We start from the raw sequence: 25,618 nt of genomic DNA, 5'->3' as shown, positions 1-25,618 counted from the left end.
GTTTTTTCTTTGTTAATCCCAAAAAGCTTTTATGAGAACATTTCTCTGCTTGCATATGTGAGTGCACTCATTTTCTTTTACATTTTTCCCCCTTCCTAGTCTCATTTACTGTCTGTATTTATGCACTCTGCCTAACCCAAATTCAAGTACATAATTAGAGTTTTTTGGGATTTGTCTTCATAGTTGGATTTTAAAAGAACTCATTATATCAGGAGAACTTTCGTTAGACCACATTGAATATAGATGTGTTCCTTTCAAGTTGTTTTTTTACATCAGTATGCACAGAATACTGTATTTTATTTCTGTCTTCCAACTAGTTTCTAACTTAACTGTCAGTTGGCATGCAAGTACCGTATGTACTGTAGTAGAAAACACATAGTATATAGGGATTATGGAAGAATTCAGATACTTAAAGTAGCAACACCACTCTGTTAAAATACACCTTTATAAGGACCTAAATTCAAAATGTTGCTAAAGTAAACAAGTGTTAGCAGTAAAATGTATTTACAGAAAAAGTAAAACTGCTCATGTGGGAAAAAAACGCTAATATAAGTTATTTTCTGTTAGCTGGTCAAGTCAACTTAAGCTTTTGTTTTGTTTTGTGTCTAAGATCTCAATCTGAAAAGCATCATTTTTCAAATGAATATAACTAATTAAAACGTACTAAGTGACTAAGTTTTACATTGTTGTTGCTCATGCTAGCTGTAGCGAACTAGCTACGCTTTTGAAAAGGCGTATTTAAAAAAAAAATTGCCAAAAATACTTTGTTCCTACAAGATTCTTTTGTTTTTTGAAAACTAAAGATTCTGTGTTCCATTTAGGGTGACCTTCAGGCTGTGCATCGACCAATAGGGGAAAAAATATGGAAACAAACAAAACAAAAATAGAAGTAGTAAAATATCTATATCTAAATGTATCCTATATTAGTCACCACTTCTTCCACTATTGGTAATACCTGTGTGCTCTTGAAAAATGTAGTTTTTAATTGCATGTTTTCAATGTATGTTAAATAATCCAAGAAATTCAACTTTTAATTCATTCATTTATTTATTTATTTAAATCATATCTCTATATAAAACTTTGTTATACTGCACAGAGACATTTTTGAGTTCTCTCTACATCTAGCCATGGTTGTGCTGTTTCCATAGCAGTGTGGGACATTATATTGCAGTTAAAAATGGGTCCATTGTGAGTAAAGCGTGACAAATGCACAGAAATGTCTGAGTACAGAGGGTAAATTATGGTTATTCCATTTCCATACATTCAACCACTAACAGTTTAGTATTTTCTTATTCTTAAAACACTGTAGCACAAAAACATGTAAAGGACATTTTGTTTGTGGAGCTGCTGACATTTCTGAGCAGGTACCGGTTAACCACTCATCACTGCGCCTTTGTCACAAATAGGTGAGAACACAATGTTCTAGAGGTGCATTCGGCTTCGAGTTTGGCAGCCCGAAGCACTTCTATCCTCATGCCTCTCCATTTAATCAGAGACAAAAGGCCAAGGAACAACACTGATGATCCACTCTGTCCTGGATTAATCAGTAGGCGTGTTTAATTTCCCTGACGCTTCAGTGTGTGTCTGTGTGTGTGCGTGCATGTGTGTCGGCTGATTCTATTCAAAGCGAGTGTTTTTACCAGTTTCTTTTCTGCCTAACAGTATCTGATGGGACCAGTGTAAAGATAGCTCTGCAGCAAGCTTTACAGGTGGCTCAGTGCATGCATACACTAGTCCATGTTTGCATTCGTACATTGATGCGTTAATGTGTACAGTACGTCACTGTGTGTATTAACCACCCTGCTCCCCTTGCTATTTATTCTTGGTAAGACCTTGTTTACTGTGCTCTTTCTAAATGTCAGCACTGCCAGTCAAGCCCTCCCATAAGCCCCAGTCCGTGCTGCTGGGCCCTCCTTGTGTTTATCTCTGCAGACAGGTGGACTCTGAGAGTGACCCACTACACACACACACTCACAGACACAGACACACACACACACAGATACACAAACACCCCTCCATCCATCCATTCGTCTGCCCATTTACTTCCTCTCCCATCACCACTTTCAGTCCTCCTGTCCTCTCACCTACTCTGCTCTCCATCCTTTCGAGATCTCTCTGCCTCTTCCAGAGGTGGTGTTTGGTTCAGCGTTTATCATGTGCAGCAGCTCCTCTCTCTCATCATGCTTTCAGGGATGCCATCTGCCTCACCTGGCAAACCCCTGCTGTGCTAGACAGTGGCACACTCAGACACTGGGGGGTTTTAGAGTAATTTTTTTAAAAAATCTTTTTGACAGTAATGACAATATGTGCTTGTATTTGGCATTTGGTAACTACTCCAACAATGAGAATAGGAGTTGGTTATTGCATCCATACCGATTTTAATGCATGTTGCCTTTAAATTATTCAACCTTGGGTTCAGATTTCACAAGATTGTGCTAGTTTTTTTAGGAAGAGGGTGACGTTTTCATTGTAATTAATATTTGTCTGCGTTTTCTTTAGGGATAGACTGATTATAGGCCTGTTTGATTATTGTGGCTGATATTTGGCATTTTTCAGGTTATTGGTATCTGTATTTTTATTGAAGTTATATCAGGTCTGATGCAGCCTCTTCTCTCTGCCTTTAGTCACTCAGTGGTCTCAGAAATGTCTCTCAAGCAAATACTGCAAAAACTTAACTAGAAACATAAGCCATAGCTCACACCAGGAAATTAGTTTCTCTCACAGTGGCCAAGACTATGCTAACAACTAGCAGCTAAGTTAGAAGGCAGCCACAGATTACCCTGAATCTGAATTGCAGGCGTAACTGCAGGAGACAAACTGATCAATCTCAGCTGATCCCACATAAACAGAGGCGATCATTTAATCACTCCTATTTATTGTTATTTTACATATTCAGTTATAGTCACTCTTATTAATGAAGAAGCCTAGTTATGAATGGCAAGTTCTCTGCTATCACATTTTGTTAAAACATATACATTTAATGTATATCGGTTTCAAATATTGTTTTTTGGCCTTTCTTGAATATCAATAATGGCTATTGGTATCGGCCCTAAAAAAAAAAACAATATTGGTAAATCTCAAATTTTCTTCTATATAGTCCAAAATCAAAAGGGATGCCTTTACTGTGAAGCAGCCTTTTGGTATTTTATCATCAACAAAACGTATTTAGATGGGGTAAACTTATTAAACGGGCTGCTATCTGTTGGTGGACATAAGAACATGTGTAGAAGTATCAGCCCATCATCAACATATATTCAATATGCATTCTGCAGACGCTAGTGCTGCACATGACCTGGCAATCAATTTCCATATGAACTTTGCCAAGTGGGATCCTGACCGGAAGACAGCTTGTGTTAAAGGCTTTGGGTTTCACGCTGTTGTGCTATTCAGTGTGTTTTGAGATGTTTATGTCGGCGTCTGATGTCTGTGTGTGTGCAGCACAGGTTTGTGTGTGTCTGAACTGCATGGCCCCATGGAGTTGTCATCACTTCTCAGCGCCTGTGTTGCTGCCGTTACATGATTGTAGACTGAAATAAATCAACTCTGTCACTCACATCCTGCCAGCCACAGCATCAATTTCTCAGCCTGGCGGTCAGAATCATTCAATAATGGATCGTGTATGTGGTGTATTATGGAAACCCAAGGAGGGTCAGTATTTCTCAAACTGAGTTTTTTTTTTTTTTTTTTTTTTTTTTTGCCGTGCAGTGAGGCTTGTTTTCTCTTTTGTGGTGCTAAACAAGACAGGGCAAAGCACTGGTGCCTGCCTCTGCATACATTTAGTTTTCTTGAAGAATCCTCAGTAATTTCCATGAATTTCTGGCAGGACTTGAACCTGAAAAACAACTGTCCACTCATTTGGTACCAACTGTAACTAGGCACCCCAAAATCACTTAAAATGAAAATGTAATGTTTGAAAATGGAAACATGTCAGAGTTAAGCAGTAAAACAGAATTCTTTTAGTACAGTATGAGTCTAATCTTACACTTTATTGCTGCTAATACTTGGATTTAGTAGGCCTACACTCTACTACAAGAACAGTTGCTGTGTGTTTAATTCCTCATCCTGTAGATGGGTTAGGGTCCACTTTAGCCTTTATCTTTTAGCACCGTTTAATGTAAAGTCATCAACTGCTAATTTCAGACTTCTTTTTCAAGAGACTTTGAAACAAGTTTGTTGGAAGCATTAAAAAGTCAGTTGGGTTTTAATCCAACTAATGAAGCAGCTACAGCTGATTAACTCTGGCTCAGCAACATTAAAAGTCGCCAGCTAGAAATTATAGTTTGAACTCAAATGACCTACCAAGTGGTTTTCCTATTTTTTTAGTTCAATATTATGTAATATGTTTTATGTCGTTGTTAATTTTGTATGTATCCCTGCCAGACAGCTGTGGCCAGAGACATTATGTTTTCGAGTTGTCTATCTGTCCACACATCCATCCGTTCATCTGTCCCACTCTGCTGAACACGCTGTCTAAGAACAGCTCTAGATAATTTATTCAGATTTGGCACAAATGTTCACTTGGTCTCAGTGGTGATTAGATTTAGTGGTCAAAGGTCAAACTCACAAAACATGTTTGGCCATAACTCAAGAATTCACATTCTAATTATGACAAAATTGTAAGTCTAACTAGATAAAATGATGAATATTTAATATTCACAACTTATCTTTAACAGGCACTCCATAATGATCACCATCATCATATATCAACTTTGACCAAAGACTGATTTGGTGGCAGTAATCTTGAAAGCCCACCTGTAAATTCCTTCAAAGCTGCCACTACACAAATGAATGTTGACAGACTTGGACATAAACTGCAGCTTTTCTAGTTGGCGGAGGCATCAGACTGCAAGTTTTTTCTTTCTAATGTTGCTAAAGTTACAATATTGGCTTATCTTAATGTAATTCTGAGAAGAGGCTGACGAAACTTTGGTAAATAAAGAAGGACAACAAAACTTTTTGCTGTGGGAGGACACTGAGTTTTCCAATTCTCATCAACTTCGCATTGATTTGTGTACTCAAAAGAAATGAAATTTCTCTGTCTGAATAATAGCAATGATGTGGGCTTGTCTCGTTGATATGGCGTTTATTTATTTTAAAGCGCCCACATTGTTGCACAGCAGATGTTTCTCTACCTTTCACACACACGTACGCATATGTACTGTATATATTGTATATGTTGCATGATCAGATGGATGATTCATCTTTTACATTGATCAGTTCAGTATCATGCTGCATTACTGTTATTATTTTCACAAACCAAGAAATTGGACTGTGTTACACACCATTGAGTTACATAATGGTGGAGTCAGTCAACTGCTATCAAAAAAAGTTCAGGAAATTCGGTGGGAAGGGATGATTTATTCATAAAGAGACGGTTCAGTTTAGTTCACAACATAACTTATGTTTTATTTATCTAGTGATTGCATGAGGGCAACTTTTGATCATACATGCGTGCACAGTCGGAAACACAAACTAGTGAAAGACGCGCGCACAAACACGCACACTCTCCCGCAGGATCTCGCTGGGGTATCACACTTTGTACACAGACAAAGACAGCATCCCCTCAGAGGCACATACTCTGTCAAATCAGTCACACATATGTTCCAGATGCAGAGAGGGCTTTTGGTGTAATCAAGCTGTGACAGCATGTGAGTATCTTTCCTGCAACCATGAATTATACACCAAGCTCGAGGCCTCATGGGAAATCTACCTGGGCCCGTGTAAACACTGCCAGTACTTTGAAAAGATGTGCACTGTGGTGCTTAGCAGTTCATCAGTCGGGCCTGTGTCTGCTAGTCCGTGAGCTGAAAAGAGACCTAATGAGAGTTTTCTCTGTGTAATGGCAACGCTGTTCTACTATAGGGGTGGATGCCCTTATAGAGAGAAAGACAGCGAGAGAGGGAGAGGAGGAGGAGTGAGATGACTAAAGTCTCTCTCAGCTCAGCTGTACTGTTTGGAGTGCAGAGTGTGCTACCATGGCAACCACAAAGATTATTTTTTCTTTCTTTCTTTTCAGAGCAGTGCAGCTTCACATCAAGTGTCTCTGATGTGCAATGCTGCACTGGAATGCTTCTGCATGTCACCTCTTTGTGTTATTATACACACAGATTTAATGCACCATAGCTCCACTCTTATGTGTGTTGATGGTATTGATTTTCAGTGAACAGTTATGATGTATCTGTGTTTGGATTCCTGTTTTCTTGCTGGAGTGACTAAGAGGCTTTGCGTATGTGTGTGGGCGCGTATCAAGCGCTCTCACAGCTTGCCAGCACTGACTTATCTCAGGTTACATGAGGCTAAGACAACATCCATGATATCACTCAGCAAACACGTGTAAATCCACAGATACAATGATTATAGTTGTGTCACCATTACACCGATTTCATCTGCAACAACACTTGAAATGGCTGCAGGCGAAATTGTTTTGTGCAACTTAAATGAGCCATATGTTGCAAAGCAGCCACTTAGTTTTGCTGCTTCTTAATGAAAGAAGCACATATTAAACAATTACAAAGCGTTTGGAATCTTAATGTCTTTGTCAAAATTTTCCATAGTGTACTTGAATGAGTGCAATTACCACCTTGTGGTGTGTTTGCTTCAGGGTGGCAACATTATCATAATATTCTCTTTTCAACGCAATAGCATGGTAATGCTGACCTTTAAAGGGAGCGAGAGGGGGAGAGAGATGCTTTTGTAAATCACTGTATTTTTTTTCTCATTTTTTGCTCCTTTCTTTAAGCTTGCATGTTAGTTTGGCCTTGGAGATGAAAGAGCTCTGAAATAATACAATCTAACAACGGTGAGAGTGCAAACAAAAGCACAAGCAAACAAAAGCAAAAGTAAATCCATGACTATGCAACAATATTGGCCATAGCATGTTCTCATCCCCCCAGAGTCTCATTTAGTAATATTCAGACTGAGAGCGAAAAACAGTGGAGTGGTGGAAAGCTGCAAACACACTGAAAGCATCAGACAAGTGCATTTTCCAAAAGTATTTGTTGTTTTCTGTGGCCCGGTGTGCACTAAAAGCATCGTGTGTTGCACATCAAACCAATTTGCAGTGTCTGCTCCGAGCTCAGTTCAATTCTGAAGCTGTGCCACTGGACCAAAATCGTCCCTTTGCATGTGGTTTCAGGATCCACAGTGACCTATATGGAGGCAGAATTACATAAAAAGGTAATCACATTCATAAATATTTGATTCTGGTTAATTATCCTGACATGCTCGTATTACTATGCATGTTTTTAACAGCCTGGTTGTTTTTTTCTTCCGTGGCTGAGGAGACTGTTGGGAATCAAGAGCTTAATAAAACTTTTATCAACTCATAACATTTACAAGCAGCTGAGGCATAGTCGAAGAAACACTAATTAACAGAAGTCAGCACAATGAAAGGGCTGTAGAATGCAAGCTGAAATGTATACGGACAGAGTATGAATAGCACAATAATTTAAGCCTTGCTGATCCACCGCTCTAAATAATGTGAGTAATGATGCATTTTTGCTGTAATTTAATGCAAACGTGATGAAGCCGCGACGTATCACTGTGCTACGAACACATCAATTAAGGCAGTTCAAGTGATTCACCTCAGTTATTGCAGCCTTTTTTAAAACCTTCAGATCCTCTGAGAGAGAACACAAATAATGTGTACACACAATTTGCTAAGATGACTATAACGCTGTGCGTGATATACCCTTCTAATGGAGTAACCCTTGACTTGGTTGTCATTATATTTTTGAAAAATCTCCACTTTATCCTCTGCGTTGATTAGTGGATGTTCTCTGATGTGATCTGGATATAAATAATGCTTTGGTGTGGTTTTTTTTTCTTTCTTTGTACCTCTCGTCATCATTTTCACATCTAGCAAGCTGTTTTTGCTAACAAAATTTCCAGGAATTAACCACAGCAGGAGCCAATTAGATACTAGATACTCACTGACACTTAACATTCTGTTATTACACAAGTTTGTATCATGTGCCGATACCTCTCTATGTGTGTGTCTACCGTATCTGTACATATTTCTGTTTTAGTGCATGCTGTTTGCTCTTTGATCTCCATCACTTGCAGTCTTTTTTCTGACCTGCACAAAATAAATCTCTCTCATCCAGACATGTTGGGAGTAACTGTGCCCAGTCATGGAGAACATACAGCTGTCTCGCTAATTTTTAAGAAGCCAAAAAAAAAAAAAAGCAGTGTAGCAGAAAACTCTTTTTCCATCCCTGATTTGTCTTAGAATCACACCATAATTAGAGACCATTTTCTTTCTCATTTAAACCTCTGTAATTCCTAATCCATTGTAATGTGGCCATTACTGGCTCATTTTTTACACTTGCTAAAGTCATTAGTCATTGCTAATTACCATATCGAAAAAGAGGAGGCCAGCCAGGGGAATTCTAATGAGAGTTTAGTACTACAGCAGATTCCAAGAGAGCTGTGGGTGGAGACCATATAGCAAAAGATGAAGATCTGAGATCATCCGGTGTGGGCTGCTTTACATAACTTTTCACTTTCCATTCAGGATGAAAAACATGTTTAATAGTTGTACATTAAAGAGTCGTATCAGCTCCTGTCTCGGGAGTGAAGCATGAAAACATAGTAGGTCTCATTGTCCACCTAAGCCCTGCCTACTTCCAAACAGCAAAGCACAAATGCAGATGTCTCTTAAACAGCAGAACAGTTTCAACTAAAAGAAAGAAACTGCAAGAACTTGATTGAGAAAATACAACTTTTGCTGTCTTGTGTAAAGCTTAACCTGAGGGTGTCATGCTGGGCCAGAGGTTTATGAAGCTGTGTAATCTCAGCCTTCCTGGTTGAATCCTGCTGCCGTCCTTGATTACATTCCTTCTCTCTGTCTGTCATTTCACTTTGGCATCATAAAAGCCCCAAAACCAAGACTAAAAAGATACTTCAAAAAATACACAGACAACTAAGCCAAATCTAAATTCTTTAAGGATTAATATTGATATAGATGAGCAAAGTTATTAAATTGCTATTAAACATAAACTAAGAAGTTTTCTTTCCTCCATATTCCTTATTAAATTACTTTTATTATTCAATTTCTTAATTTTTTTTCCTATTTAGTCTAAGATTCAAAGAAATACAGACTGAAAACAAAGAAAAGTAGGCCAATCTTGAAGTTTTTGTGACTTTCATTGCAATTTATTTGGTAAATTCACTTGATAAATGACTATATAGTGCACTATTGGATTGGTCTTTCCAGCACTAAGCATATGCATACACAGTTGCATTGTATTTTCTCACTGCTGCTTTTGAGGTAGCACTTTTCTGCTCCCATTAACAATCCTTTTCTTCTCAATGCAATAAAAGAGGCAAAGTGAATAATTGATTAATCATTGCCTTAACAAGACTTTGAAATTACAGTGCTGCTTGGAAGATTTCCCTTACTGTAATAAGACAGCTTAGTTAATGTTTTACCTCGGCACCAAGCTTGGCTGCTGTGCAATAATGCATGAGGAGCGGAAAACGGAGGCTCAAAGGATAGGCAGTTCAAAAGGAAACAAACAGAGACAAACAGGTCTGTGTTTGCCAGTCGCTGTGTTCAACTAGGGAGGAGGACTGCTGCAGGAGACCCAACACACACCCACACACGCAAACAACACACAACCTCTTTCTCCTCGTCCCAGTCGCACAGCGAATGGTGACCCCGTTGTTCGTTTGCACACACAGTCCTGAGGAAGGCAGCGTTACCTGAACGCCTCAGTGTCAGTGCCAAGGTGGAGGCTATTGTTGTCTCGGCCCAAAACAAACCCGTCAGCCCTCGCCTGCCTCCCTCCAGCGCATGAAGAGACAGGAAAGGGAGCACGGGCAGAGACAAAAGGTGGATGGAGGGGAAGAAGGAAAAAAGAAAGGAGAGCAAGGGGGGGGGGAGGCGACTGAAGGGGAAGGATTAGACAGCTGTTTACTGCATCTCTGGAGGCCAGAAGCAGTCAAAGCTAAGGAGTTTGTCTGCCTCTGGTGGTACTATCCAGTTTACCTTTCATCTCTGCCATTTTTCTGCCTCTTCCTCTCTTTATTTCCCCCCACTGCTTTCCCCCACACTTGTATCACTCTTTCTGCCTGACATAACATGTTCTTACTCGCTTTTCCTCGAGCCCCTTTTCTGTTCTTTGGTTGTCACATTCTTTGTCTTTTCAACTTCTTTCCTTCTTTCCACCACAAAAGGACTGTCTAGTAATTAAGAGGTAGCTCAAACAGTGATACATCGGACTGAATACAATTATTAAAGCATTTGCTGGAGAAAACGCTGCAACAAGATTCTTGCTCTTCAAAATTCTTATAGAATGGACTGTGAAAGAATCAAAACAAATGCATGATGGCATTTCTGTTCTTTGTTTACATCGTGTCACTCCTCAAAAAAGCCAATTCTGAGGTTAGGAAAACAAGCAATCTGAAGACGTCGCTTTGGATCCTGGCACAGTACAATCTAGACTTTCATTTGTTTCTGGCAATGTTGAAAATAAAACTATTAAATAGTTAATTGAGAATGTAGTTGGTGGAGTATTTGATAAAACATTTGTTAGTGGCTCTAATTGGGATTTTTTTATGTTCTTAGAATGGTCTTGCTCTCTTTATAACCAATATTAATAGGAACTGCTTTAATTGTTATTTTCTATTTCTAGTACGCTCAGTAAAATGTTCTTGAATTTCTTTGCTTCTACTGATTCATGCTTGTTATATGTATGGATGCTGGCTGGTGCTGCTACTGTATCACTGATGGGGGTTTTCCTGGGTAGTGTTTGCATACATTTGTGATAACGTTGCTGCTTTTATGAATTTTCCTGAAAGGTTAGAGGATCAAAATGCTCCGTGTGCAAGATGACAGTGTGAAGAACTTTTGGATTTTATAGCTGTCCAGGGCTGAAATGGAGAATTTTGTCACAGGAGAAACAACCACTTACTTGTATAAATGGTTTGTTGTAATACTCAGCATTCATTGAGGTGTTTGGAAATTAGAGCTGCATTGATTACTCAATTAGTTGTCAACTGTTAAATTAATTAGCAACTATTTTTACTGACTGATTAGTCAGTTTGACAATTGTGGGGGGGAAAAAAGTAAATTCTCTGATTACATCTTCTCAAATTGGATTTTTTTCTGATGTCTTTCATTTTTGGTGACAGTAAATTGAATATATTTAGGTTGTAGACAAAACAATACATTTGAGGACACCATCTTGGCCATTTTCTGACATTTTATTGACCAAACCTTTAGACAGATGAATCACCTGTAGTTGCAGCCCTCTTTGAAATGCATGTTGCTTTGTTCGCCGCATGGTCAAAGCTTAACCTTCCCCAAACCAAACTGAACAGTGATCAGTGAGCAAGTCAGAATACACACACACACACACACACACACACACACCCTGCAGACAGCTCTGCATTCCCCCCACTGATTTTCAAAGGCTCTGCATCCATTCTGTGTTTGCTCTCGGCTCGCTCCCCTGCTCTTTCATCATCCAGCCGTCATCTGAAAAGCATCTTAAATGATTATGTTTAGTTTTTTTTTCTTCTCCTCCATACTTAATCTTGCCTTCATGTTCACGCTCCATTTGGCTTGACGGTACAAAGGTGAATCATGAAAGCCTTTTTTGTTTCAGATTTGTGTCATTTTCATTGCGTAAGCTCTGCCACTCTGTTCCTCGGCGCATGTCGGGGACCGATATGTAACGCAACATGATTTCTGCTGTTGCTGTTCGAGCTGGCTTCTCTTGAGGTGAAGAGAGGGAAGACGGGGATTTGACTCAGGGGATTTGGCTCACAGTTGTGTTTTTTTTTTTTTTTTCAAACATTTTTTTTCAAAGTGCAATTAGAGCAGTGGCTAAGTGTTCTCCTCCGCCTATTAATCCCCAACAATTAATGCGCATGGTTCCATGAAACATATTGGCAACTTTCTTAAAGTGAGATTAATTTGGCAGGCAGGAAGCTGAGTGGGCCTTTGTAGAACTGGTTATCTTTCCTTAGCAGATTGGGCTAAGCTCTCCAAGCCTGGTGGGACAAAGAGTGTGTGAGTGCAGAGTGTGATGCAATGTAGGTCACTTGGATGGCGTGAACATCACAAGGTTTTTAGATTGCTCGTCTTGATTGTGTGTGAAATTGACCATGAAGAAAAAGACTGATGCTATTTATTTTTCAAATTCTGACATTGACATAATTCTGTCTGTGCATACAGTACACAGAGATACGGACAACTGTGTCTCTATCTGTTTCTGACCAGCCTCTCCTTCCGTTTTTAGCTCTCTGTCGGGCCGCATCGTCGGAGGCGTGTGGTGGTTCTTCACCCTCATCATCATCTCGTCTTACACTGCCAACCTGGCCGCCTTTCTGACTGTGGAGAGAATGGTGTCTCCTATAGAGAGCGCCGAGGATCTGGCCAAGCAGACGGAGATCGCCTATGGAACGCTGGATGCAGGCTCCACCAAAGAGTTCTTCAGGGTGAGGAGACAATTATACTAATGATCATTGCAAACCTATGCAACCTGCCAGCTCAGTGCATCCAGTTCTGCTGCAGAGAGGAAACAATAACAAGTGACGCTGCTAACAATGAGATACAATTTAAAGTGGTAATGATGAATTGCATACACAGCCTGTAAAGTCCTATGGGAATGGCAGACTGCTCCATCAACAAACAGCTACACAGAGAGCAAACAGAATGTAAATATACTGAATAGCTACTGCACAGAAGATTCAGACCATAACTTGTTTATTAAAGGGCTCTCAAATGAAGATATTCACGATTGTAGTTTTAACTGAGAGCTTAGAGGTAGATAACAAAGTGCTGAAACTGACACAGTCTCTTTCCCTGTTTTTCTGTCTCTTTCCCGTTAACAATTCTGGCTGTCAGAGGTCGAAGATTGCCGTGTTTGAGAAGATGTGGTCCTACATGAAGGCAGCTGACCCGTCCGTGTTTGTCAAAACGACAGACGAGGGGGTAATGAGAGTCAGGAAGTCCAAAGGGAAGTACGCCTACCTGCTGGAGTCCACTATGAATGAGTACATAGAGCAGAGGAAACCCTGTGACACTATGAAGGTGGGAGGGAACCTGGACTCTAAAGGTTATGGAATCGCCACACCCAAGGGTTCCCCTCTCAGGTAAAACCCCTGCCACTTCTGGAGTGGCTGGATAAAAGCATTCCAAGTGCTTTTATCGGAGCTTGTGCATGAGTTTCATGTCATCTCATCATCCGTTTAGTTGTCCATGGAGCTCAGTATTTGCAGCCTTTGCCCATGTGTGAACACATGCATGAGTTTGGATGGATAAGTTTCTCTCTTTTTTTGGATACAATTTTGATTTATAGATGCATCTTTTTATCATAAGGCATATCAGCATTCTGTTCTTCATGTTTTGGATGCATTTAACCAGATGTAGAAGGCATGATGTTAATTTCACAGTCACCATCAAACTTTTTACTTATGTTGATTTCAGTTTCACACATCGCAAACACATTAACAACTTGAAGATGCCCTTTTTTCACCATTGAAAGACATCTTTCTTTGTGTCTGCATATGTATATATGCAGCTAGGCTGTTCATTCCTGATTTGTCAGCACTAGCGGAAGTGTGAAGTAGGACTATGAGATGTCACAGCCTCTTTAAGCAACACTTGTTTCCCTGCTGACCTTCAATTACATCCTGAGACGTCTTTATCAGACGGTTTCATTTAATCTGCTTTGAAACTGCAGCCTCTGCTTCACACAGAGACAAAATGTTAATGTGCCTCTCACAAACCAACAGGGCTCCTGAAGCAGGATCACAGCTTAAAGAGTCACATCCCATATGGCTACTTTCCCACTTAAGCCAGGGCTCGCACCTTGAATGTGAAGTCACAAGACTTTGAATTTGTAATTACCGCATCCGATGTGATAATTGACGTAATTAATGGTAATTCATTCCTGATCTACTTCTGCCATCGATTTCCAAGAGCAGCAGCTGTCATTTCACATCACATTAACACTTTAACCAACTTCCCATTTATATTTCTCTTGCAACTACAGAGAGAGTGCAGAAGCTGGTGGCATCTGAAGCTTTTAATCTATCTCTAATAGGCCTCATTCATTTTAATGAAAGGAGCCATATGGGAAGATTTCATTCAAATTCGCTGAAGATTCATTCGGGGTTCCACCTTGGTTGGCAGCCAGAGGTCAGAATGTTGACTAGAAATGTTTCCTGTAAGCCGTACTCGGATGCTCCTTTTTTACATTTCATACAAATTGGATTTCATACATCAAGCAAGTGCTGCTTTAGTGGTAAGACAAGTGGTGAAATGAATCTGCTCTCAAGTCATGTAGTCTGATTGGTCCAGACCTGCAACAAGGCAAATGGCTGCAGCATTGACCTGCTGAGGATGGCCTCCATTATCTCCCTCTCTTTGTGTTAATTATTAGCAGAGCGATGCATTTTATTCTCCAGTTGCCCCTGTGGTCACTCACAGATGTCTGATACTGAGTTTCATTAACAGATAACAGTCATAATTGGCTGAGTACTATCGCAGCATTGGCAATTTGAACGATTCACATATTTCTTTCTAAATGGTTAAAGAACAAAACTTTTAATTGTGCCGCTCGCGTGGAATTAGACATGAGTGAGTGACCCATGAATCGAAGGGTTGACTTCAATCATTCTTGCAATGCATTGTTAATGAATCAATTTGCACAGAGCACTAAATATTAAGGATATACTGATCTAGCTTTTAAATCTAATCGGATATCTGCTGATACTAGGTACATTTCTGATACCAGAGCTATTTTTTTTAAACTGAAGTTCAGTTCCAAACTGTAATTGTAGATATTCATATACCATCATTCTCTTTAGATTTGTGGGTATTTGAATTGTGTGTTCTCCTATTTACATTGCAATGCAGGCCTGATTGTAAGTGGCCCTTTGAAAATAGATATACTTAAATGGCATAACTCTTCATTTTACAGGAATGTCCTCAAAGAGTACTTATCAGTGGGTCTAATGTTCTGCATAAATTCTGCCTCATTTCTTACATGTACAATGTCCGGCCACCCCCATGTTTGCCTGACAGTTTCCCCCCATCCCACTAACATACAGTACCTCCCTCCTGACATCTGCTCACCTCGAACCAACCGACCAAACTAACCAACGATCTGCTGGTCTTCAGAACATCCATGTCCACCTACTTTGACTTCTTTCTTTTTGTCTGAGTCCGCTGGGCTGAGAAAGAATTCAGAGGTTTTACCGGCCCCGAGGATACCTGTGTTCCCTACAGCTGTGTTGTGCACTCGAGGTCGGGGATAAAAGCTCTTCTGTGTCTGCTGGGGGAGAAAGGCAGAATATCACGTCACCAAATTGTTGCCGCGCAGAAGAATCGGCACTGATTTGAAGGATAAGATAGTCCGACAAAGGCTGCAATCTTTTGTTCTTTTATGCAAATTTTGATTGCAGATTCAGCCTTTCTGCGACTTGTGGATGGGGAGAGTCTTTGTCCTCTGCCAGTCAGCTATAGGAAATACACACACACACTCACCAGAGAGAGACAGAGCAACCCATGGGGAGATGCTTTGGTCCAGGACTCCATCTATAGCTGGTCACATAATTTCCTTTCAGCCTGTTTAAAAAAAAAAAAAAAAAAACAACTTTGGAAGTGAACCTCTGAGTTAAGCTTCTGTTTGCATTTATCTCTGTTTATAGTTACAAATTAATAAACATAGGCATCGATTCACCAGGATGCTATTATGGGCTGCATATTGATAGGTTAGTTACCATGACAATCTGTATGCTGGTGCAGCTGAAAGGAAATTACCACCTGTAGAAAGACTTCCGCGTCCAAGGCATCTCCGTTTCTAGTGTCAGCTCTGCCTCTCTCTGAGGCCCCTGCTTGGTAAAACCTGACTCTACTACTGTATGGGCGCTCAGTATTTCAGCCCATTGCAGCTCTACAACTAACATGTGCATCTAAAGCCGGTACTCCTGCTTCATATCAGTAGCCATATGCAGGAGACCTTCTAACAGTAAGTCAGTGTTGCCATAATCACCACCACCACCATGCGACCAATCTCTTTATATCTGTCCCATAGAGTGTCTCCTAATGGCTTATCGTCTTATATTATTTTCAAGAAACCCAGTAAACCTGGCAGTGTTAAAACTGAACGAGCAGGGCCTCTTGGACAAATTGAAAAACAAGTGGTGGTACGACAAGGGAGAGTGCGGCAGCGGGGGCGGGGACTCCAAGGTCAGAGCCAGTTTGATAAACCCTGCGGGTAACCCACCACCACTGGGGGATGTGGGGGTGCGGTGGGGTGGGGCGGGGGGGTAACCGGCAAGCCCACGCTGCTACCACCACTCTGGCAACACTTAATCTCTCTGTGGTGAGGGAACAGCAAAGGAGAAGTGCCGAAGGGGGGTGATTTTTTGGCCTGCAGGGGATGAATTTGAAATCCACAGAGAGAGGAATTTTTTTCTATCGTGTCCTCCACTTTTACAAAAATGGGCAATGACTTAAAATTGATCAGTGTGTCCTAATTAAACCAGCAAGGTCCCTTATGTTTGGTTTGAATACAGCCTGTGGATTATTCTTTTTTAGGTTTACTTCTAAAATTTCCACATTCTCTTTGAACAAAAGAGACATCGCTGTTGCATAGGTGTGGTTAAGCAGCGCGCCGGTTACCCAGAGTGATATAGTAATACACATCTACTGCCTTAGGGAGCAAACCAGCCAAGCTAGATGGAGTATTAATGCATATCACTTTGACTCTGATGTCTCTAATGATGTTTATGCTATATATTTGTGTGCGTGTGTGTGTGTATGGTGTGTGTGATGTGGGGTTTTTTGTTGTTTACCTGTAAACAAGCCCGAGCATTAATGTGTGTGTATGTATTTGCTGCTCTGTGTTTCTGCATTAATAACATAAAATAACATGGTATAATATGTTATTTATGTTATTCCCTTATGGTTCGGAAGAATCCCAGTAAACCTAGCGGTGTTGAAACTCAATGAGCAAGCCGTCTTAGACAAACTGAAAAACAAATGGTGGTACGATAAAGGGGAGTGTGGCAGCAAGGACTCCGGAAGAAAGGTTAGTCTCCATCCCAAACCTGTCACCTCACAGCACCTCCCAGCATAACCCTGCCCTGATCCTAGACCAGCCCCCAAGTCCAGCCCTCAGCCTCTATTACACTGAGACACCCCCCATGTGGCTCTAGTGGTACTACCGTATTGGTCCGAATATAAGACGATAATCATGACATAAAATAAAGATGCAGTGAATTGCTATTTTTTTACCACAGCTGTTTGTAAAAGATACAATAAAATTCACTTCAGGCTGAATTGATTTATATAATATAATGGAAAATCAATGTACCAGGCTACAAAAAAAATGTGATTAAATGACTTTGGCTTCAGATTTAATTACGAGGAAACATTCTAAACTGCAGTAATCAATCAGAACAACTCCCTCCAAGCTTCGACTATTACCACTGCTGAGAATGAATTCTAAAAACTTTAATGCTACTATAGTTAAGCAAATTTCTGTGAAATAATCTTGAAAAATGTAGCATTTTGATTTTTGGCATTAACCTGAATCAACTGAACAACTTATACAGCAGGAGATCAGATCTCAGAGTGCAGATATTGCAGCCATATGTAAAGCCATTTGCTATTTTAGCCTAAACCCAGCCTTAGCAAAATAGGTCCAATCATAAAACTGTTGGAAACATGGCACAGTTTTAATTTTGGGTGAGTTATACCGTCAGGAGTGACTTTGGTTCGTCACCAAAACTGCAGAAGAACACTAGTGAGTGGTGCAGGACCAGTTCAACCAGTTGCTGTTTAAAAGTGTCCCCAGACTGGGCCATAAGAGTAACTTATGGTGGTAAGTTACTCTTATGGCTCTACAATTGAGTGTAACAAATTGACATTTTGTCTGACAACAGGACAGCTGTGTTCAGCTTTTCAGAAGTTGCATATTCTCACTTTAAACTAGGCTTAAAGGACATTTTTGAGAGGATGGTCAGTGCTGGCAGATATCTACCAAGGGATCATTTCAAACTTGCTGGCCCACACAGAAATAAGCTGCCTTAATACAGCTCCCTCTGCAGTGTACAGACCATTGCAATATTCAAAGGGAAAATCTGCTGTTGTGATTATATGAAATGACCCCCACTTTTTAAAATTGTAATTTCCAGAAACACTGTCTTATATTTGGGCCAGTACTCTGGTGGTGCTCTGGTGTCTATTTCTTTCCACTGATGAGCTTGTGTTGTCAGAGATTTATTGTTCATTACCAGTGTGTAAATGAATATTGTGTGGTGGATTAGCTAGGATTGTTGCAATGATCTGTAATACACATATCGACTACAGTTATCATCTAGGCAGAATCAATAGTCCTGAAACAAACTGTCCGACCCTCCAAACACACAGACACACTGATAAAGTGTTATGACGACCTTGTGTTTGTGTTGTACTGATTAAATCACTCACAAAGCAGACTGTTAGAACACAACTCCTTCCTGAGGAAAAGAATGAGAAGAAGCACAGATGGACATGAGGGAGACAGATGAAGACATTAGAAGCTTGGATTGCTGAAATCTTTGAACCTGTTGAGCTGTAACCTTTGCGTACCGGCCCTTGTAATAATCCTGCCCTCACTCTGTCACTGTAGAGCCTGCATGTGTGAATGCAAACCCTGTCAATCTGCAACACCGACCCCAAATCGCACCAAGTCTGCCAACGGGCTTGCATGCATTTGCAGTTAATGTAATCGGCCGACTGGAGAAGCAGCTCTCCCTGACAGAAAAGCTTTGGGCTCTTTAGTTCTGATGCCTCTGTATGTACCTCTGTGTGGACTTCTGATCCTGCCAAGATATCAAGATTTCGTTCCCATCCATTCCCTTGCTCACACTGATTGACAGTTTAGTGCAGAGGTGTCAAACTATGTGCCGTGGAGGTTCAGTCTCCAGGGAACGTAGTACAAACAATCTAAAAATACTCTCTGAGAGCTTGAAACGTAGCTACATGTCAAGGATCATAGCAAGGAGTTACATTTATGGGGGGATTCTGTAGAAAAACACTAAATGTGTAGACATAAGTCAATAACCCTGTGCAGAAGTATAGACAAATGCCCGTATTTAACGTTCACTAACTGCTCGCCATAAAGTTGCAGGGTTCAGCCTCCAATTTACCATTAGAGATGAGAGTCACTTTCCTCATTTAACTGTCTAACTTTTAAGCATGAAAGTGAATATGGCATTCTTCACATACTTGTTCAGTACTTCACTATCTAAGCATTTCATTTTCCTGCAATTTTCCTCTCTTCCTAACAAAGCCCCTGTAGACTCTCTCAAACAAGTCCAACTCCCTACGCTGAACAGTTATTTACTGTGTGAAGGGCTGAGACACTTCATTAGTTGCTTTTTTTCTTTGGTTGTTTTTTTTCTGAAAAACAAACTTTTTTAAGAAAATACATTCCTCGGGATGTGGCCACTAGAACTAACTCTAGGAAGCTTTGCAAATTCATCTTCATAATTAAAATATATTCAGCAGAGAGAAAGAAGTGAAAGAAGACGCAGCACACTCCTTCATGGCACATAGTTTGACACCTGCCCTACTTTGAAAATCTTATTTAGAATAAATAATACCACTAAATCAGTATATCTAGATAATATTTGAACAAAATGCACACTTAAATGCATTTATCTAATAGATAAGAAAAAGCATGCATTTCATGTAGTGGCTAAAGAACACTGTGACTGACATCCTGCATCACTCTCAGCTCAAAGTAGAGGCGTAATTAAGTGTTAACCATCCTAATAGAACTATAGCTTTCCATGTGACATTAATCTATATGAGTGACATAAAGGATATTCCCCAAACTGATTTTCATAAAATAATGTCCTCATTAGACCACTTAGGTTGACTGATTTCAGTCTTAATCTTAATGACTCCATTTCTCAGCAGACTATAAATAGGCATAAATGTGAGTAGGTGCCACTGCGATCAAGACAAAAAGCCTATATTATGAAGCAATGTCAAACTAAAGACTTGTTCGTGCTGTTGCTGCATGAATGCATGTGTTGTGGAGTGTTTATGCACTTTTCCTGTGCCTGTTCCCTCACAAGATGTAATTATGAGAAAACATGTTTATGAGTATTTTGTATTGATAAAGACATTGTGTAAAAATGTTTAGCAATGTATAAATTAGTCATAAGCAATTTAGATCAGTGTCTATTTCCAGTATCTGGGGCCTGTTTCACAAAGTTAATTCCAAACAAGCAGGAGTCATTTTAGGTATTGTCTGGTTTTACTGATCTAATGCTACATTGGTGATTCTGGATAACTGGTCACAGAAATCTGGGAGCGAAATTGCTTCAAAACAGCTATAACTGGGCACACAGGCAGGAGGTGGGGTTTCAAACAAATAGCCAATTACAATCTAATAAAGAAGAGGTAAAACTGTTGATCCCTACTTGGAGAAATGGCTTCACACCAGCCGCCAAGTGAAGTTAATGATAAACACACAACTGGAATATAAATAGCTATAGATGGAGCGTGCACTCACTTCACATTCACTATAGCATTAGGGCTGACATTTTAATATGCTAAGTATCCTGGAAAAGGTGTGGGGAAATAAATAGGTTTGTCTCCTTCTCCTATGAAGAAAGAAGACCTCATGAATAAATAAAAGACAAAACAGAACATTCAAATATTTCAATAATGTTGCTTCTGTTGATATAAAGAGGAGCGCCGCAGCAGTATAATTTAGTAATTTTTTTTTCTTCTTTGACCAAAATGCAGCTTGAATAAATCACTCGCAGCTAATTTTGAGTGTGCAGACATCCTTTCTTTTTTAAATGAAAGGAGCAAATCGCTGTTCTTCATTAGGGCTCAGACGGAATATTTCTTATTTCTGTGTTGGTGTCGTAAGTTTACATAGCTGCCTCGTTTTCTCTGTCCCTGCAGTGAGAGAATGAATCAACAATGTGGATGTAAACAGCCACTGAAAGCTCTTCACTGCAATTAACATGCAGGAGCAGATTTTATTAATGGATTTCACAGCTCCCTGCTGTGCTTGCTGTTTTGTGTGGAGTCCAAATTATTTATGATATAGTTTTGTTGTGGTGAAATGTGCCAAAACATGCCAAATTGTGCTAAAATGTGGGGGAGCCTCTGTGAGCCTTTTTCATAGGGACAGGGAAGAAAGACATGTTGCACATCCGGCAAAGATTCAAATTGCTTTTTAGGGTATTAGCACCCATGTGGTATTCACGCTAACTACTCAGCTAGGAGGGAGCAAGTATTCATGTTAAATTATGTTTTGATCCCTTGTTGCCTTCAAACAGAACTCATTAACTTGTTCCTCTGAACTTAAAAAGTCGTGCACGCCAAATACTTGCTGTTCAAGTGGCGTAAGTCATGAGAAAACCGCTGCTAGGCAACAGCACTAGAAGCCACTGAGGCTAAGCATTTAGCAGTGGTTAACGCAATTTAGGAAAGCAAAGGCGTCGTGAACAGATGAGGCCGGCCGAGTTATTACCACGTTTCTCAGACATTCTAAAATTATGAGAAACAACTGAAAACAACAAAAAATTACAATATTTTCCATTATATCCACTAAAAAATGAACTCCATGGCCTCGTTGATTTCTGAAAATGTCACGTTACAACTTGTGAATTTGGAGGTGTTGGAAAGTTTCCACTTAGGAGGTTGTGAATGCTGAAGAATACTGAGGGAGGGATGTGTTCAATCAAACTCTTCTCATGAAAACAGCAACCCAATCAGTCTGTGCCATCTTAAATGTACTTGGCCCGCCGACTGGGGACTCTGTTCTCTAATAATGCCTTTTTTTGAGTCCCTATCTTCGCATTTACAATATTTTCTTTCAATTTTAAATCAATCATTTTTACATGATTTTGTCAGTTTTGTCCCAATTTGGATTTCAACTTGGTCCTGGACCTGAACTAAAACTCTAGGTTCTGCATTCAAGTTTGGCTATTTTTTAATTAAAATTAGTAGAGATAAATCCAAAGCTAACATGCTACTTTGTGAAACAGGCCTCTGAAATATGTTTTTTACTGTTAATGTTGTGTTTTTGTGTGTGGTTTCATGTATGTCTTGTCCTCTGGTCTTGTGTTTTGACTTTGTAGTTTGTCTTTGTGTGCCTGATTAGTTGGGCTTATGTGTAAACTGTGTGTGTGTGTGTGTGTGTGTGCGCGCGCGCGTGCGTGCGTGCATGTGTATGTGTGTGTGTGTGTGTGTGTGTGTGTATGTGTGTGCGTTTATGTTGCTGTACATGTGTAGCAAATGAGTCCTACTTTACGTGATTCCTGTTTGTCTAGAGCTTAATGTGTGTGTGAATCAAGTCTTACTGTCGTATGTCTGCTTTGTCGCCACTATCCTTCCTCACTGCTTGGCTCTTCCTCCTCCTCCTGCTCCTCGTCTTCCTCCCTCCAGGACAAGACGAGCGCTCTGAGCCTCAGCAACGTGGCGGGAGTCTTCTACATCCTGATCGGAGGCCTGGGCCTGGCCATGCTGGTGGCGCTGGTGGAGTTCTGCTACAAGTCCAGGACCGAGTCGCGCCGAATGAAGGTGTCCACCGCGCGAGCCGCTGCCGCCTCAGCCGCTCAGGCCTTTCACTGCTCAGCCTTAGACAGTGGTGCTAGCGCCCCCTACACAGAGCTGCAGAGCTACGGCCTGTACGCCAACAACACTGTTAAGATATAAGGGCAGAGCACAGCCACGGGGTAGGAAACGCTGTGATCGAACCAATAATGATGATGATGATGATGATGATGATGATGCTGATGATGACATCCGCCTCCACCCCTTCGCCCATCTAACCGTGATCACAGTAGGGCCTCTCACGGCTTCCACCGCAGTGCAAACGCTCTCCTGTACCTCTTTCTACCTCTGCCGCTCCCTCGCTCAGTCTTTATGTCACCGATCTCCTGCAGTGTTGTTGAATCACATGATTTTAAAATTGCCATTATGCCTGTTTCCTTCAAACTCTTCAAACGTTTCCAGTGCAGTCACAGTAGATTTCCATGCACTGGTGTAGCTTTTTTTTAACCTTTAAAGTTACATCTAAAGCATGCATTCCACATGAGTATGTTATGTTTGCATCTTAATGTGCAATTTTCTGAGTTACACTTTCCTTTGGATTTTATGGTTAGCTACACATTTTACTTTCTCTTTTTCTTTTTTTTTAAATTTCAGCTTACAAAGTGTTCCTCGTAGGATTCTTGTTAAATCCCATTACTACACTCATTACAATAATCTTGAGCACACTCGTCAGAAATTTCTCTTTGCAGCACAGGTATAAAGGCAATTTGAATCACAGTGGTACATCTATCTACTTCTGTCGCTCTGAGCAAATCTCTCCCCTGCTCCTTCTTCTCTTCGCTGACTGTCTCGCAAACGCAGGGCCCATTGTGGTGAACATCGTTTATATGTATACCATAAGGCAGGCCTGGTGCGGCTCGCATGTCTTCCATCACTGCTTTAATGTAGAAAACAGTCTAACTCGAATTGTTGTCTGTACAGAAATCTGAAAGTGAAGACTTGTTGCTTTTCTTCTTTACTGGGAGATGTCAGGTTTCTCCTCTATTGTCTGTGATATTGTAGCTCATCTGCTTCATGGATCAATTTACAAAAAAGCAACCTTTGATTTATTCTTCTGACATCAAAGCCCTCCGGGGATGCACTGATATACTCGTCATGTCAACAGAAAAAAAAAAAAGAAAGGCAGGTTCAGTCTCTTATGTTTTAATCAGCCCACGAAGAGGCACCTGATCAGTATGGTGATGAGACTGGTGAGGAGCCTATTAGTCCAGCGGTACCTTTATGCTGTTTGACTTGAAAGAAACAACAACACCGTTCCAATTAGAGGTCGGTGCAATCTCCAATCCCCATGCAGCACTTACCAGTTGCTCCAGATCGCACTTGCTTTGCCCAATTTAATCAGCTATAGAATAGGGCGATACGGGCAGACACCAAAGAGACACATGTGTGCGCACATAAACACACACGAGCATCACACATCATTAGGTCAGCCGTCGAGGCCCAGTGGCTTTTATTGCGCTAGACTGGAGAATGGAGCTAATAAACCAATGAATGAAGCCTCAGCTCCTGTCTTACTGCCCACTCTTCGCTCTGCTCCTCCTGCTACAAATTAGGACATCTGATGCACAATGCCCAGTACCACGCTTTACCACCCGCGAACATCACTCAGACCCTGATAAGGAGGGTAAAAAGCAGCACCCTATGAGTCCTAACAGCTCATTCTGCTCCCCAGTTTCGTGGCGTGCCAGCACCACATTCATATAGCAACATAAATAGCCTCTTATGTGCATAAATTACTTATAATAAAGGCCAGAGAGACTTAGCCGAAAGTCCTTGTAAGGTTCATAATTCTGTCTGCTGCTAGTTTTAACTGTTGCATTAGCTATTCTTTGTTCAGGTTAGAATACAAGCATATGTGCATGATTTACTGAAAGATTTAGTGCAGGCTGACTGGAACCTGTTTGTTTCTGACAGCAATCCATCAACGACGCCATGCGCTGCTCCACCCTCACCAGGATGAGTGGCAACGGGAGCGGCGGAGAGAACGGACGAATCCTCACCCACGACTTCCCCAAGACCGTTCAGACGCTGCCCTGTATGAGCCACACCGCCAGCATGGGACTGGGTGCCTCTGGCATGTGATCTCCACGCTAACTGTGCTTGTGGCGATAGTGGGACAGGCAGGGTGGGGCAGGAGAAGAGCACAAGACTCTATTCACCTCAAAAATCATGGCTGTCCGGTTTGACCCATCTGTTCTCCTGGCTGTCAGCACGCCCGACTTGAACAAGACTTAACTTACTGCCAAAATGCACTCTCGAACCGCTCCTTACAGAACTATGAACTATGAGACTCGCAACATTTTTTTGTAATGAGTGGATGTTTGCAAAAGAAATACCGCAAAAAGAAAGGGAAATGTGCTGCAATAAAGAAGCCGGGGCGCGTTTTTGAATTTTTTACAGTGTTCATTTATGTGGAAAAAAAAAAACTTTATTCTTCAGTGTGACGCCTGCGCTGTGCCATTTCAATGGAGCTGTTGACGTTAGTCTGCGTGTGCAATATCTTCGCCTCCACTGCTGACCTTGTACTACCTAGATGCTTTCTGATGGCTGATGGAACATGTCTTTGCACAGATGTGGCTGAGGAGGACAAACACTTGTGACTGCTGCAATGATTTGATATTGTTTTTTGGGACATTTCTGCCCTCTTTCACTCTCACATTTACATGCCATTTCGAAAAGGACAAAGTGCTCTGTGTAGCATAGCCAGTTTTCATGAGACAGTACATGGTTTACACTGTTGTAGAAGAGCTTTGTCATAAGTAGATGGATTCGATTTTTCTTGAGGGTTTAATGCTGTTTAAGCCAGCATTGATCAGGCTACAAAAAAAAAAAAAAAATGCATTGCTGCTACACCTCATTTAACACATCATGCCTTGTCTTGGTGCCATATGACCATTCTCACAAATGCACGCAGATACACTGTACTGTACACTTGTTGCTACTAGGTCATGTGTGTGGCCAACTGATGCAGAGTTTTAGCTATTACCGATCACAAAAAAACATTCAGTGGGCTGAGAAAACACACAA

The 25,618-nt window shown here is 40.8% G+C and overlaps 1 protein-coding gene across 4 annotated transcripts in view; it reads left to right on the top strand.

Annotated features, from left to right (window-relative positions):
• The window catches only part of gria1a (glutamate receptor, ionotropic, AMPA 1a), a 71,874-nt gene extending 46,436 nt beyond the window's left edge, over positions 1-25,438 (top strand). The window contains exons 12-16 of one of the 4 annotated variants that reach the window (XM_023298196.3): positions 12,249-12,447; positions 12,857-13,104; positions 16,937-17,051; positions 22,424-22,558; positions 24,506-25,438. In XM_023298196.3, coding sequence (XP_023153964.1) covers positions 12,249-12,447; positions 12,857-13,104; positions 16,937-17,051; positions 22,424-22,558; positions 24,506-24,673 — 865 coding nt within the window. In that variant the 3' untranslated portion in view covers positions 24,674-25,438. Of the gene's footprint in view, positions 1-12,248; positions 12,448-12,856; positions 13,105-16,092; positions 16,208-16,936; positions 17,052-22,423; positions 22,714-24,505 lie in introns of all 4 variants that reach the window. The other 3 variants (XM_023298194.3, XM_035942861.2, XM_023298195.3) reach the window with 3 other exon arrangements.
• Positions 25,439-25,618: the final 180 nt, after the last annotated feature.

Source organism: Amphiprion ocellaris, chromosome 13 (assembly GCF_022539595.1).
Source record: "Amphiprion ocellaris isolate individual 3 ecotype Okinawa chromosome 13, ASM2253959v1, whole genome shotgun sequence".
In the NCBI taxonomy this organism is placed as follows: domain Eukaryota; kingdom Metazoa; phylum Chordata; class Actinopteri; family Pomacentridae; genus Amphiprion; species Amphiprion ocellaris.
The sequence above is the reverse complement of the archived record's forward strand: the minus strand, read 5'-3'. Positions and strand labels throughout refer to the sequence as shown.